Below are 14,759 nucleotides of genomic sequence, written 5' to 3'. Positions count from 1 at the left end.
CCTGCCCATAGACAAAAGAGCACTGTCCTTCTGTCCTGGGAATGGACGAGCTTGCCATCTGAGGACGTGGGTTCTGTTATAGCTAGTGGCCTTCGTGCCTTCATTTACTCGTCCACAAATGGACAGACTGACCTTTACCTGCCTTAATGGAACTTACTGGAGAGTGTCTGTCTGTCTGTAAAGCACTTTAAGATCCGGAAATCCTGGAGGCCGAGAGGCTAGACCACCACACGTGCGCACACATACGCACACCACAATTTCACGCTATCGCTCAGATCCTAAAAGGAAAGGGAAGCGGTAGGCGAAACCTCTTGAAAAGGGCAAATAGCTTCCTAGCTTTCAGAAAAGCGCTTCAAGTCCTAAGCAGAACCTCTTGACACTTATTTTAGATACAATTCTAAGGTGTTTATTGACCTAGACTTCAAGTCTGAAGCAAATTGGAAAACAAAGAGAAGTATTTCAGAGACAAATTACCCTGAAAACGGGGGAAGTGGCAATCAATCTTGAGGAGAAAGAAAGAAAAACTCTAAAAAGAGTTCAAGAAGCGAGTCATGGAGGCCATTGCGCATCGGGGCTTCGGTCGGGGGTTCGGGATTCATGGCCACCGGGCTCCTCTCACCCTGTCTAGGAAACCTGGTATTGTTCTTACCATGCAGCCCGCGGATGGTCCCAAACACTGCTCCAGGCCGAGGCTCGATTCTTACTTCTCTGGTGAAGAAATATGTGCTACATTTTCTACCCAGAGTGGAAAAAATTAAAATGAAAAAATGACAAAAGGAGTGCCTAACTGGCTAAAGTTCATTTATCTCGATTCTTTATTAAATAGAGTGGCTGCTGGTGGGACTGAGGGGCCCTCCCCAGGTGTACCCTGAGCTTTCTGCAGATGACACCACTCAGGCCTAGTCAGCCATAGGTGCCAACTCTCTTTTTGGAGTGGCCCATCTGTTCTGTGAAATCTGCTAGGCAGGACGCAGTGGCTGTGCGTCTCCAACATTAGCCTGAAGGTAAAGGGCCGTCTGTCTCCTGCTCTCAGAACTGGGCTGTTGTAGCTGTTGCCCATTTCCTGCACTGGGTCCCAGCCACCCTCCCTGGGGTCACCTGATGTCCTCAGTGAAGCCACAGCTTCAGGAGTTTTCCCTTTTTTTCATATTATTTTCCGAATATTTTTATCATGGTAAAATAAACATAACATAAAATTGACCATTTTAACCACGTTTAAGTGTACAGTTCCATGACAGTAAGTATACTCAGGTTGTTGTGCAACCATCACCACCATCCATCTCCAGAGCATTTTCTTATAAAAGTGAAATTCTGTACCCATAAAGCACTAACTCCCCATTTTCCCCTCCCTTGAGCCCCTGACAACCACCATCCTTCTTTCTGTCTCTGAATCTGACTTCTCTAGGGACCTCATATAAATGGAATCAAACAGTATTTCTTTTTGTGACTGACTTATTTCACTTAGAATAGTGTTCTCTAGGCTCATCCGTGTGGTAGCACGTGTCAGAACTCTTTTTCCTTTTAAGTCTGAATAATATTCCATTGTATGGATAGACCACGTTTTCAGTAGGTTTACCCTTAAAGGTCTTTTATCCTCACTCTGCTACAAACTCCCTGAGTGGTCTTGGACAAGTTCTTCCCTGACCTGTACGGTGGAGGGGCCTGGCTTCCAGCAGCAACAAGACCCTCTAGTCAAACAAAAGCTGACACAGAAACCCCAAAGATGAATAAAAGTGGAGCCTCTCTAAGCAAAGGCCTCCCTCCTCCCCACTTCCCACCCCCCAACACACACACATACACACAGCTGCTCCTGCTGCCCCCTGAAAAAATTCCAAGGCCCTTTGGAACCCAGTTTGAAAAATCTAAAATTCTGGAAAAGGAGTTCTTAATTTTTCTTGCACCATGGACCCCTGGGGAAGTCTGATATCATCATGTGCCACCCCTACTTGGAATAACACTTTGAAATGCATAAAATAAAACACATTGGATCACAAAGGAAGCTGATGAGACTGAAATAGTTAAAGTAATAAAAAAATTGATGTGTGGTATTAGCACACTGCCTAACATGATCAGCTTAATAACTGCCTTAGTTGTAAAACAAGGGTAAGCATCATGATATTTGTAACAGCTACCCTGTTTCCCCGAAAATAAGATCTAGCCAGATAATCAGATCTAATGCATTTTGGGAGCAAAAATTAATATAAGATCTGGTATTTTATATTGTATTATATTATATTATATTATATTATTATATTATATTATATTATTATATAAGACCCAGTCTTATAGTAAAACAAGTAAATTTTACTTATAAATTATAGTAAAATAAGACCGGGTCTTATATTAATTTTTGGTCCAAAAGACGCATTAGAGAGGATTGTCTGGCGAGGTCTTATTTTCGGGGAAACACGGTATCAAGTGATATGAAAAAAATTTGTGGTTCTTGTAACATGTGAATGGCATGGGGGCACCACTAATACTCCTGGGATTTGTTGCCTTACGTTCATAATGGGAGGAAATGCTAAATTTCAGTTAGACGTTTGTGAAAATAAAGATGTCACCCAAGTTCACAGAGCCCTAGATTCTTTCCCCAGACTTTGAGAGGCGGTGAACCCCATTTTAAGTAGTCCTGTAAAGAGCTTAGTTGGCATTTCTTTGGTGATTATAGAATTAGGCAAAATGAGGTCCGGTTCTAGATCAATCAATAAGGAAAAGAGAGAGTAGTGCCTGCTTGGTCTTTCAAAGTGGGAGAGGAGAAAGGAGAGAGAGAGAGAGAGAGAGGTCTGTCTCCAGGAGAGGGTAGTAGATGGTAGGCCTGAGCTACCTGGGGACGTGAGAACTGAGTATTTGAGCTCCAGGCCCATCACAGTGATGTCCCAAGATGAAATCCTCCTAAAAATGTTGTAGTTTGAACCTTAACTATAGGCGGTGCACTAGGACCTCAGCAGGCAACTTGCCAGTAGTCAACTGGGACCAAATTCCTTCCACTCCTTTGGCAAGGGGGCTTGGGTTATGCAATGGTAACTTGGCTTCCATCCCCTTCCCCAGGGACCCACGTGATGGAGGGCTCTGGACGGATGGTGGTGACTGCTGTGGGTGTGAACTCTCAGACTGGCATTATCTTTACCCTACTGGGGGCTGGCGGAGAGGAGGAAGAGAAGAAAGACAAGAAAGGTAAGCCCAACCCCCTTGAGGACCAGAAGGGGAGCTCTTAAGGCCACATTTTTTTGTTGTTGAATCATTCACTCAACAAAATAGTTACTGAGTGCCTTTTATGTTCACGCCCTGTGCCAACAGCCGCCTCCTACATCCTCGAGGCCCTGCTCAGGCCAGAAGGGCTCTGTGTGTTCCATCTCCAGGGTCTTGTCCCAGTCTCTGTCTTGTCCAGTCACGTCACAGAGGCCCCTCCGTCCCCTCAGGCTAGTCCAAGGGTGCTCAGCATTTGTTGAGTCTCCAGCCTCAAGCGCGACCTGGTCTCATCATCACTCTCGAAATCAAGTAGAAATCCCTACACAGGCATATTCCTTCACTGTTCTCAACTCCACTGAGCAAAACAGCAAACCCACCCATCGTAGATTCTCCCCAGATGTGGGCAGAGGAGCTTCTGGGGTAGGTGGCCCCAAGTCAATTGCTGTGAGCCCCTCTCCTATGCCCCCAGAGCTGCCACCTCACCTGCGTTCTGGCTCCTCCTCCCCCATGGAAAAAAGAGTCCTCATTCTCTGGGCCCCTCTCAGGGCAGCAGGCTGGAAGCCTGGGCTACACATGCCTTTCAGAGCAAAAGAAATGCTTGGAGGACACAAGAGGCCCAGGCCACTGGCCCCAGCACAACCGGCTCCTTACCCAGCACTCACACTTGGTGTCAGGACAGCCCTCCTCTCACATCTTCAGTCTTTTGTCTTGTCTCCTTCCCCAGGCTCCAGAAGAGAAGCCCCAACACCCAGACTCTCTGGAGTCCAGGGGCAGGAGATGAGATGGCAGGTAGCCCCTCCTTGAGGTTTAGCGGCATCCTTGCTACCTTCAGCTCTCAGAGATCAACCAGGCACAGAGCCTGGGTCACAATCAAAGGTTACTTGTTCCTGAGGGTGAAACTCATTTCCTAGTGGGGTCCCCCTAAGATTATGGCTGCCCCACCAGCAGGAACAATGGAGCTAAGGTTAATCTGTGAAATCCAGATCAGGAGAGCAAGGGGAGATCTGAGTTTGAAACTGGGGACAAGGTCCTGGCCAAGAGGCCCAGAGCATGTCCGGACAATGTCCACACAATGACATAGAAGCTATGGCCAGCTGTGGCCCCTGGGTGCAGGCAGTTAAGCAGATATGGGCAGTTGGGCAGGATGCGGCAGCCTTTGCCCATTTCCTTGGCCTCACTGGGGCCTGGGTGAGGAGATCGCACAGGCCAGACCTGTGTGTTTGAAAATGTCAGTAGGAAGACAAGCCTCTCTTTCCCTGAAGCATGGGTCAGGGTCCCTCACTTAACATTTACATACACCCCAATGGAATGAATGTAGGGGGAAGAGGTGGCGACAACATGGCAGAGGAAGACAGGAGGCAGCCTTGCCTCTCAGGTCCCGTGAGCAGCACAGCCAGGGCCGGGCCCCCGTAGCACTGCCATCCCATCTCCTCCATCAGGGACATTGCTTAAAGCCCACCAACCGTGGGTCCCCATTACAGGATGACCCCGGGAGTGCTGGGACGTGTGTATGTGTGTGTGTGTGTGTGTGTGTGTGTGTGTGTGTGTGTACGCGCGTGCACGCGCACACACAGATGAGGCTGTGTGTGCTTCTCCTTCATTAATATGTCTCAAAAATCATCACACAGGTGTGAAGAAGGGGGATGGCCTTCAGCTACCAGGTACAGTAAGACACCCCTCAGGGGCTTTTAGAAATAGCAGTAGCCTTTGACCACTAAACCCCGGGCCCTAGACCCCAGCACACAGCAGGAGGAGTCTCGCTGACTGCAGGGGCTCTGTCCCATCAGACCCTCAGCCAGCCCCACAGCACAAGCCAGCACTCCACTCTGCCTACTTGCCCTTCCAGTGCTTCACCCTGCCGGCCAATGCCAATGGCACCATCACCGTCTCCACACGGCCCCACACACATGCATGCAGGGGCCGGTCATCATGGGACCCCCCAGCCCTGCCACCTTGCCCATCCCCCACAGATCCCGGCTGGCTTCCACCTCACCCAGCAGTGTCTCTCCCCTCTCCTTCCCACAGAACCCATTTCCTTCCCCCAAGAAAGAACAAGGGTGAATTTGACCATCTCGTGTTATTTTTAATTTCTAAATTAAGGAAAACACTAGTACCTTCTCTGGCTCATGCACAAAATGTAACACGTCACCTTTTTTAATGATTGGGCATCTCACATGGGGGTTACCAAGGCAATCTTTTAAGGACTAGTTAGGAAGGAGTAGGTGGCCATGGGCAGTGGCCTGAGTCAAGGGCACGAATCCTGCTAAGTCACTGCCCTCTACAGGTATTCCGCTGGTGCATGCAATGGTGATCACAGGAACTCCCATTCAGAATGGCCAGTGCCGCACTGCACCGGTGGTCAAACATTTTGAATTGGCTCACGGCCATGGGCCCCTCTGGCCCTGATGAGCAGCCAGACACCCTCTTTTCCTAGAACCCTCTCTGCCAGGGACTCACCTGAGTAGTTGGGCCAAGAGGGTGCACAGTCCAGACCTCACCACAGAACGAGTGCCATCCCGCCTGACCATATTGCTCATCCTCCATGTTTTATTTCCAAGACCCTCCATGTCTGAGTTTCCACCCCCCCGACTTCTGTGGCATCTCTATGAGAACATCTCACCCCACCCCCAAATTTGAGTTTCTTGATTTCCAACGGAGATTTTTCTTTGAAGAATATAGTCATGTTATTTGCCACAAGTTGGTTCATGTCTTGATTGTTGTTGCTGTTCTGCGTTGTTGCTTTTCTCCATTGTGACACTGCATTTTCCATCCCTCCCACCCCCGCAGCGGCCGATGGTGCGGCAGGTTCAAATGCTGCAGATAGTGCAAATGCCAGCCTAGTCAATGGTACGTCTCCCACGGCGAGCTCTCGGTCTCTGGTGGACGGGCATCTCTCTCCCCCACCCCCAACAGTGGGCTGGCCTCTCCCTGTTCTGGAGCACACAGATCTTGGATGTGCATGGGCAGTTCCAGGACACTCGTCCTCTCACAAGGGGCAGGTGCTTAAGAGAAGCCACCACCGGGAATCAGCTCCGCGCCCACTTTCGGCGCCAAAATGGCACTGGCTCTTGTGGGGCCCTTGACACTGACTGGAGCCCTGAAGAGGGACATGACCTTGGCTTCAGATTTGGCCCCAACAAGCAGCGCCCCACCTGTGTGGCCCTCTCCTAAGCACAGTCCTGCCCCAGCTTTGGGAAGAAGGCCTGGGGTCAGGACCAGGCTGAAGCTGGCGTCTGGGTCCCCACTGAAGGCTCCGGTCCTCGACTCTAAAGTTTCCTTGAGGCAGGGGACCCAGGCCGGGGTTCAGCTCCTTGGCCCCACTCCATAGCATGGCTGAGCCACTGGTAGACGTTTCTTCCTCTTCTCTTTCACTGAGCGAATGGGCAGAGGGTTCGCTTGGGCTCGGGCCTTGTTCTGTCCCTTGGATGTGGACTGGTGTTTCTCGCTGTTGCCTGTGCTGGAGCGTTTGTCCTGGGTCTCTGCATTCTGACTGGCCCACTCGGGGGAAAGGGGCCGCCACTGTACCTGGGGTCTGCATCTTGCCACCTCACACACAGGCAGGAAGGAATTCCATTCACTTGCCTCCAAGACTTTAGAAGATTTCTTATTTCTATACCCTCCCATCTGCAAAGCAGTGAGGCTTCTATTACTCAGATATGCCCCCTGTCCCCAAGTTAGGTGACATGATAGTCACTCCAGCTGCTCCTGAACTGCTGAAAGCTGTTAGGGCTGTCAGGAATCCATCGCCCCAGCGTCCCTGCACACCAGGTTCTGGCTGCAGGTTTCTCAACCTTTGTATCATTTACTCCTCACTACTCCTGAAACACATGGAGGTCTTGCCCCACCTCATCCTCCCATCCCCTGCCCCAGACCTATGGCTGAGCCACCTGGATTCAAAGTGACCTGGGCAAGACACTTCTGTAAGCAATGCCTTGCCAAGAAGGGCTAATTCGGGTGTGGGTCTATTTCAGGCACAGGAGAAAGGAAGACAGCTTGGGGTGTGGGAGGTGTCATGCCTCAGGGAGGGGTGGCAGGGATGACAGGGAGAAGTGATGTAGGCAAACCCACAGCCTGGGGGAGAAGGAAACAGGATGTGGCATCCTGCTTCCTCCAGGGCAATGGGCCTGCATCTGGGCTGGATGGTCCCAAAAAAGAGTACCTTCGCTTCCAAACTATAGCAGAAAAATTGCAGGAAAGATGGGAAACTGTCATTTCTTGACCACCTACTGTACACCAGGCACTTCAGCATTCGTACTTGCCATCTCATTTAATCCTCATGACAACCCTGTGATACATTTTATTATCTCCACTTTAAAGATGAGAAAACTGAGGCTTCAGGAAATCAAGACACTAGCCCAAGGTCACGGAGCTAGAAAGTAGCTGGGATTTGAAGACAGGCCTGGCTGGCTCTAAAGTGTGTGTTGCTTTTCCTGATCCAGAATTTCCCAATGGAGTGTGTCTTCTAAATTTCACAAAGCTATCAAGAAGTCTTTCCCCCAAGAAAAAGATCCTGTGATCAGAGATGTTTAAGAACCACTGGATAGAATTGGTTTCTTCCTTGTTGCAGGACTTCGCAGAGCCTTGAATATGCTGGTGTGTAGTGGAGAGTGACAGAGTCATGCAGGCTTCCCAGGCTGATTTGGCTGTAGGACCTTTCCTGGCTGAATCATGTGGGATTGGTATGTCCCATAATATATGTTGGGAAACAGTACTCTTAGCTGTTGCTCAAAATGTGATCAGAGGACTACAAGCCTAAGCACCTCCTAGGAGCGTTAGAAATGCAGAATCTTGGGCCCCAGCCCAGACCTACTGAATGAGAATCTGCTTCTGACAAGCTCTCCAGGCTCCAGGCAGAGTACGTTGAAGGGTGAGAGGCGCTGGCCTGAGGCATGGTGAGTGAGAGAGTTGACTGTTCCTCTCCCTACCTTCCTCTGAGCCTAATGGGGATGACCTGGAGATAGAAAACAAACTTACTGACATATTCCCCCTGCCTTTATTCCCCCAAGCCCTGTCCCAACTGAAAGATGGGTGTGTTCCATTCATCTTTGGAGGACTTACGTTTGCCATTGTTATTTTATTATTTACAGTTATTAATATATCACTAATTAATGCATCGCTTATAGTTGTGATTAATAATACATCAATCTTAACTCCAGACATTTACAGGGCACTTTGCAATCCTTTACATAAGCAACACCTGGGCTGAAATTGTTGCGTTTTACAGAGGAAGAAATGGAGAAGTGGAGAAGACAAGTGACATCTCCCAGATCTCCTAGTTAGTGGTCTGTCTCCCCAAAGCTTGTTTAGCAGGTCATCTCTCCATGAATGCTCCACAGCCATGCTTTACACACCCGTGCCCCTGCAATGCATGACGTGAACACCCCCATGTGGCAAAGCTGCTTCTGGCATCTGCTGCAGAGGGGGCTCTGAGTCTGCACCCTCGTTCCCCATCTTGGGTCCTGTCTTCCATCCCAGCTCCCCTGAAACACAGCCCATCATCCAGGTCCCACGTGGGGCCAGAGCTGGCTGGCCCACACAGCTCTCGGGCCAGACAAGTACCAGTGTAGCTGAGGAGAGCCCCCAATAAGTCCCTTGCTTCTGAGAAACCAGGCTACCTGCACCCGAGCACCCCCAGAACACCGCTCCCTCCCTCCAACATGTGCTTCGGTGATGATTTTTCTGGCCACGTGGTCACTATGGAAATAAAAGAGGAAATTGCTAGCTTGGGTAATGGGCACACACAGGACCTATTGCTCCTGATAATATGCCATGCAAATAAAGGCCCCTTTGTGCCATCTAAAAGCCACCGTTGAAGCAGAGTCCTCTGCTGCCCTTTAGCCCAGTTAGTAAAATTATTTTTAAAAATAAAAATAATTCTTGTAATTCATTCCCGTTTGCTCTAAAAGGTCTCTTTCTATTTTGTTTCTTAATCCAGTGGAAAGAATTTACCATAGAGCAACGGGCGCCTTTCTCTTTAAACCCCAGGTGGGTCACTGAGCTTTCGTTAGAAGAGGCCGTGGGAAGAGCATTGTACTTTCCTTGGAGTGAGGATGTGGGGTTGGGATCCCAGAGAGCCAGTGCCCCCCTCTGAGTCACCTATACGATAGGTGATGATGGTGACGACAGCGTTTATGGAACTAATAATGCAGCGACAGGGTTATCATCACGTGAGGGCTGCCTCCGGACTTTCCTTGGCCTCCGTTTCCTCATCTGTAAAATAAGTGAGAAAAGCCCGCCCACCCACCTTGCAGGGTGTTGGGAAGACTGACTGGAAATGGCACTTGCACACTGCAAAAGGCTGAATGGGCCAGTGGTTCTTCCCCAAGCAACTTTTAGATGTTTCGGGAGGTGACCGTCGCATCCCCATTTTACGGAGGTGGGAGCTGAGACAAGGAGAGGTGACGCCACACAGCTAGTTGGTGTCATGACAGGCGCTTCAGGAGCCCAGCCCCCCTCCAGTGCAAATTCAAAGGCTCTCTCCTGGGCTCAGAGGGGCTAAGGGACGACTGCATTCTCCCCGACTGGGCAGAAACATGCACTCACTTTGGGGCCAGCTCTCCATTTACTCACTGAGCCCCGGGCACGCCATCTCCCTCTCCGAGCCTCAATTTCTCATCTGTAAGTGGGTGTAATACAGGAGCGCGCTTGTAGAAATGTGGTGAGGACTAGATGACATCGTGGAGGGCGTGTACGCGCCTGCACCTGGGGGTCCTTCGGGAACGTGAGCTGTGAGAATTACCTTTGCAGCAATTGTCCAGGGGTGGCTGCCCTCAGCTCACTCCAGAGGTGATGAGGCATGTGGGCAGAGTTCTGGATGAGCTCAGTGGGCAGCTCCATCAGTGGATGGAAGGGGGTCCCTCTCCATAGTGCCAACTAGTGAAGGAAGGTGTCTCAGCCACCAGGTAGGATCCACCAGTCCCTCCCACCCACAGCCCACAAGCCTCTGACTGTGAAGAGGGCCTCCCAGGCAGCCCTGAAGAAGGTGTGGGGAGCCCCAGACTCAGCCCTTTCCCCAGCACTAGGCAACATCAGGCCGTGGTATGCTGGACAGGGGGCAGGGAGCACCCATGGGAGCCCACCAAGCCGACCTCTCCTGTCTACTATGGCCTGAGCTGCTCGACCTCAGAATGAAGAGCACACACACAGATGGAGGGGAGGTTGGCAGCTTCCTCCTGGAGACAGGGCACTCCCACCAAGCCCCCTGGACACACTTGGGGTACCTCAGAGCCCACCACTGGGAAGCCCCTGCCTGCCCTTTGCATGGATCACTCTCAGCGGAGCTGGGCGTAGGGTCATCTGTCCATGCTGTGGCTTCATACCCCTTCAGCAGGAGAAGGTGAAACTAGTAATATTTCTCCTGGAGCCAGAAACTAAGGAACACATTGGCCAAATTTCTCCCCATTCTAGACTCTCTCTCTCTTTCTCTCTCTCTCTCTCTCTCTCTCTCTCTCTCTCTCTCTCTCTCTCTCTCTCTCTCTCTCTCTCATTTCCCTTTGCCTCCTCTCAGCCCACAAAAGGCACCAACACAAATTACTCATTGGAGACCTGAGAACTCCCACTTCTCTGCTCCCTGCCAGCCAACTCTGGTCCCTTTACCCTTAAAGGCTGTCATTTAATCTGTAAAATACTCAGGGCTAAAATAATTCCCACAGAAACACTCTCTCCAAGCCCCCACAAAATCAAGACAGACCCACAGCCAACACGGTGGCCAGGTTTGCTCTTGTTTCTGGGGCGCCCCAGCATCCCCGTAAGGAGGGACGGAGTCGGCTTGGCCCTCCTTCCGTCTGTGACATGAATGTCCGTGGCCTGTTGTCTTCATGATGACCGATGTGCATTGTCTGTTCTCTGTTGTCTGTTAAAATTCTTTGTCGTGTAGGTAAAATGCAGGATGGCACTGTGGACGCCAGCCAGAGCAAAGGTAACCCTTTTGTATTAACCGGCTCCTGTGGTCCCTGCAGCCCCTCCCCTCCAGTTCCGAGGGCCATGCCAGAGGCAGACAAGGCCACAGTTATGGGTGCCTGCTGTCTTAGGGGGAAGGGGAGGTGTAGCTATAATTCCAGTGGTTCCAGGCCATATGGAGGCATCACCTGGTAAGAACAAGGCACATGCCAGCCAGCTTCTTCCCAGCCTTTGAGCTACGCTCCCCATTTAGCTGAAGCCTTGAAGCTGGTTCTTTGAGACCCTTAGGAAATAAGGGGTAGGGCTTAGGCTGCCGAATCAGGCCTGCACCGAAGGCGGAGAGGAGAGGGCTTGGTAACCGTGGACAGGGACACTCACTTTTACCTTTTAAGCCCCCTTTTTGTCCCTGCTGTCTGGTGACTACTTAGCATACCAACAAAATGGGCCAAGGATCAATGGGTAAAGCCCAAGCCTGTGTGTCTTGTCTGAGTGTGGGGACAGCCAAGGGGCCATTGGGGAGGGCCCAGAGGGGACCCCAGCCTACTCCTGCTGGGAATCCAGGTTGGAGCCATGTCACTGCCCTCTGTGTCCTGGATTCCAGGTCCGAGGCAGCCAGTGGCCCTGGGACCAGGGTCTCCAGCTGGAAGCGGCAAACCTTCCATCACTGGGTTTCTGTGCCGGCCATGCGGGGGCCCAGGAGGGGCGAGCGGGTGCCTCACCGCACTCCCCAGGCAGGCAGGGAGGGTGCCAACATCCCCCCTTGTAGGCTGACCTGTGTGTGTGTGCACATGTATGCTCTGCCACCTGCAGCCAAACAGCAGGACGGGGCGGCCGCGATGGAGATGCAGCCCCTCAAGAGTGCCGAGGGCGGCGACGCTGACGACAAGAAGAAGGCCAACATGCACAAGAAGGAGAAGTCGGTGCTCCAGGGCAAGCTCACCAAGCTGGCCGTGCAGATTGGCAAGGCAGGTGAGTGTGCAGCCCCTGCGGATGGGGGTGGGGGACACACGGCAGGACCCCGGGCTGCATCTCAGCTGCCTCATCTGCACGAGCTGGCCACTGAGACCCACCTTCTCCACCACAGCAGCCAGTCTGAGTCTTTATGCATTAGACACTCAGCACTGAGAGGGGCACAAGAGTGAAGCTGAAAGCCTGGGGGGTGGGGGCACACACCCAGCATGGCCCTGGGGGGCCTGCCTTCTTGTCCAGCTATGGCTGTGAGAATGTGCACAGGTAACTTGCCCTGGCTCTGAGCCTCGGCCTTCTGGTCTGAGGAACTGGGATACTTCACAGGTTGCTAGGAGGATGAAAGGAGATTATGCACACAGAGTATTTAGTACTTGGTGGGTGTGGTGGCTGGAGGCTCCAAGCCCCTGCAGGGCCTGGAGTTTGGCAGCACAGCCTTTTCATCCTGAGGACAGCGGGAGCCATGTAAGAGGTCTGAGCAGGGCGGGGCAGGCATACATGTGGGCTCTAGTGACCAGCCCAGCTGCGGTGCAGGGCAAAGAATGAAGAGGTTGAGGGCAATGCCAGGATCCCCAGCACAATAAGCTGGCCTTCCCTACCGAGTTGGTAGCTGCAGGTGAAGGCTGGTGACAGCCCCTCTGGCCCAGGAAGCCAAGTCCAGCTGCAAGGTGAGCCCTGCCCATCTGATGTGGCCTTGGCCAGCCCTCCTGGGTAAGGACGTGACACACACTAAGGCCGCCCCATACGGCTGCTTGCTCCTCCATGGCTGTCTCCTGGCTCTAATTATAGGCACTGCAGTGTGGAGAAGGGAGGCAAATTACAGGCTTGGCTATCTATATTTAAACTCAGGGTCCTGGTGACAGCTCCCGGCTTGGCTTCCCGCCCTGGTGACTGTCAGGCGGGGATGGAGCAGGCTCTGAGGCTCCACAGCTGGAGGTGGGGGTGGGGAAGCAAGGGCACAGGGATTTCCTCCATCTTCACCAGGGAGAAGATTCCCAGGAAACATGGCCCTGGGGGGCAGGGAACGAAACTATGAGAACGACCCATGGCTTTCAATGTCCCTCTGCCTCCTTGGCCCTGCCAAGCGTGGCGCTCCGAGTCAAGCAGTTCTGGGTTCACATCCCACCTCTGCTTCTCTCTTGGCCTGAATTCTCTGAAAGCAGAGATGGCAATAGGTGGGCGTGGGATTGGGGGTGGGGTGCTCTCAGGTGAGACCTGCAGCGGGTAAGGGATACAGCAGGGCGGGAGAAGAAGCGGAATAAATACCGCTGAGGTTTGGGGCGGAATCCCAGTCTCCACCTGCTCCACAGGGAGCTCTGGAGCAGAAGACCAACCTCTGCAGGGTCTGTCCTGCCTTCCAGCGAGGGGGCTGGGTTTTTGGACCCTCACCTCAACCACTGGATCCTGGCCATCCATTTGGGGTGGGGGGCACTCCCAGGCACATCTGGACCAGGAGACTCTAGTCGCGCAAGCGTAATCCTCCTCTGGCAGAGGCTGCAGGTGTGCAGTCTAGGAGGCACCTGCACAGCATCTGTGGCACGTGGGAATGGGCACATGGACATGGCAAGAGAAATCCCAGGGGATGCCCACAAGTAGCCACCTGCATTTGCTAACTCTACAATGCCTTCCTGGCCTGTGGCACTGGGCAAGTCACATCATCCCCTCACTGAGCCTCAGTTTCCTCATCTAAAAAAGAGTCCCCCACTATTTCCTCTTCCTGGAACTCTCTTCCTGCAGGTCACCACCTGGCTGCGGTTTCTCATCATTCCTCTGTCTGCTCATATATCACCTCCTCCAGGAAGTCTTCCCTGGACACCCTAACTTAAGCCGCCTCTCCCTACCTGCACATGTCGCTTTTTTTCTTTTTAGCTTTATTGAGATATGATTTATATACAACAGAGTTGCATACATTTAATGTGTTGTCATGCAGGGTCTCTGGTCCCGCTCCCCACACCAGAACGTGGGATATGGTGAGGCGGAAAAGGAACGCCAACGGAGCCATAGATAGGGGATTCACACCACTATATTCTCGCTGGCGGATTGGAGACAGGAAGCAGGAGCCACAATCTGCCGTCCGCTTCTCTGCCAACCAACCAACCCCCTGGCATAGCCACGGCAGTTATATTAGTGACCAATGGCTAACCAGTAACAGCGACGGCCAACTAGCCACAGTGGATGGCCATCTGATTACAGCTGATGGCCATCTCATAACCAAGCCAGCACCTTTCCACATGAGGCCAAGAGCCTGAAAACTGCTCTCTGGGATTCTGTCCCCACAGGGTACATTGTGATGAGTTTGGACATATACCTATATCCATGATACCATCATCCCAACCAAGGTACTAAATATATCCACCACCTTCCCCAAATTTTTTGTGTTCTTTTGTAATTTTTTTTGGGGGGGGGTTGCTTTTTGGGTAAAAACACTTAACAGAAGATCTATCCTCTTACCCAGTTTTGAAATGTAGGCACCATGTTGTACAGCAGAGCTCTAGAACTTACTCATCTTGCATAACTGAAACTTTATACCCACTGAAAAACAACTCCTCCTCCTGCCCCTCCCCCACCCTTGGCAACACCCTTCTATTCTCTGTTTCTATGAGTTTGCCTGTTTTAGATTCCTCATATCAGTCCTTCTCTGTCTGCCTTATTTCACTTAGCATAATGTCCTCCAGGTCCATCCCTGTTGTCGCAAATGGCAGGAT

The 14,759-nt window shown here is 51.8% G+C and overlaps 1 protein-coding gene across 12 annotated transcripts in view; it reads left to right on the top strand.

Annotated features, from left to right (window-relative positions):
- The window catches only part of ATP2B2 (ATPase plasma membrane Ca2+ transporting 2), a 358,541-nt gene that overhangs the window by 294,037 nt on the left and 49,745 nt on the right, over window positions 1–14,759 (top strand). For 8 of the 12 annotated variants that reach the window (XM_081072392.1, XM_081072393.1, XM_081072391.1 and 5 more), the window contains 5 exons: window positions 3,049–3,174; window positions 4,818–4,850; window positions 5,977–6,036; window positions 11,066–11,107; window positions 11,899–12,057. In XM_081072392.1, coding sequence (XP_080928518.1) covers window positions 3,049–3,174; window positions 4,818–4,850; window positions 5,977–6,036; window positions 11,066–11,107; window positions 11,899–12,057 — 420 coding nt within the window. The remainder of the gene's footprint in view (window positions 1–3,048; window positions 3,175–4,817; window positions 4,851–5,976; window positions 6,037–11,065; window positions 11,108–11,898; window positions 12,058–14,759) is intronic. The other 4 variants (XM_081072388.1, XM_081072389.1, XM_081072395.1 and 1 more) reach the window with 3 other exon arrangements.

The sequence above is a fragment of the Rhinolophus hipposideros genome (genome assembly GCF_964194185.1).
Source record: "Rhinolophus hipposideros genome assembly, chromosome: 14".
NCBI classification, from domain to species: domain Eukaryota; kingdom Metazoa; phylum Chordata; class Mammalia; order Chiroptera; family Rhinolophidae; genus Rhinolophus; species Rhinolophus hipposideros.
This window is presented reverse-complemented; position numbering and strand designations above follow the sequence as displayed.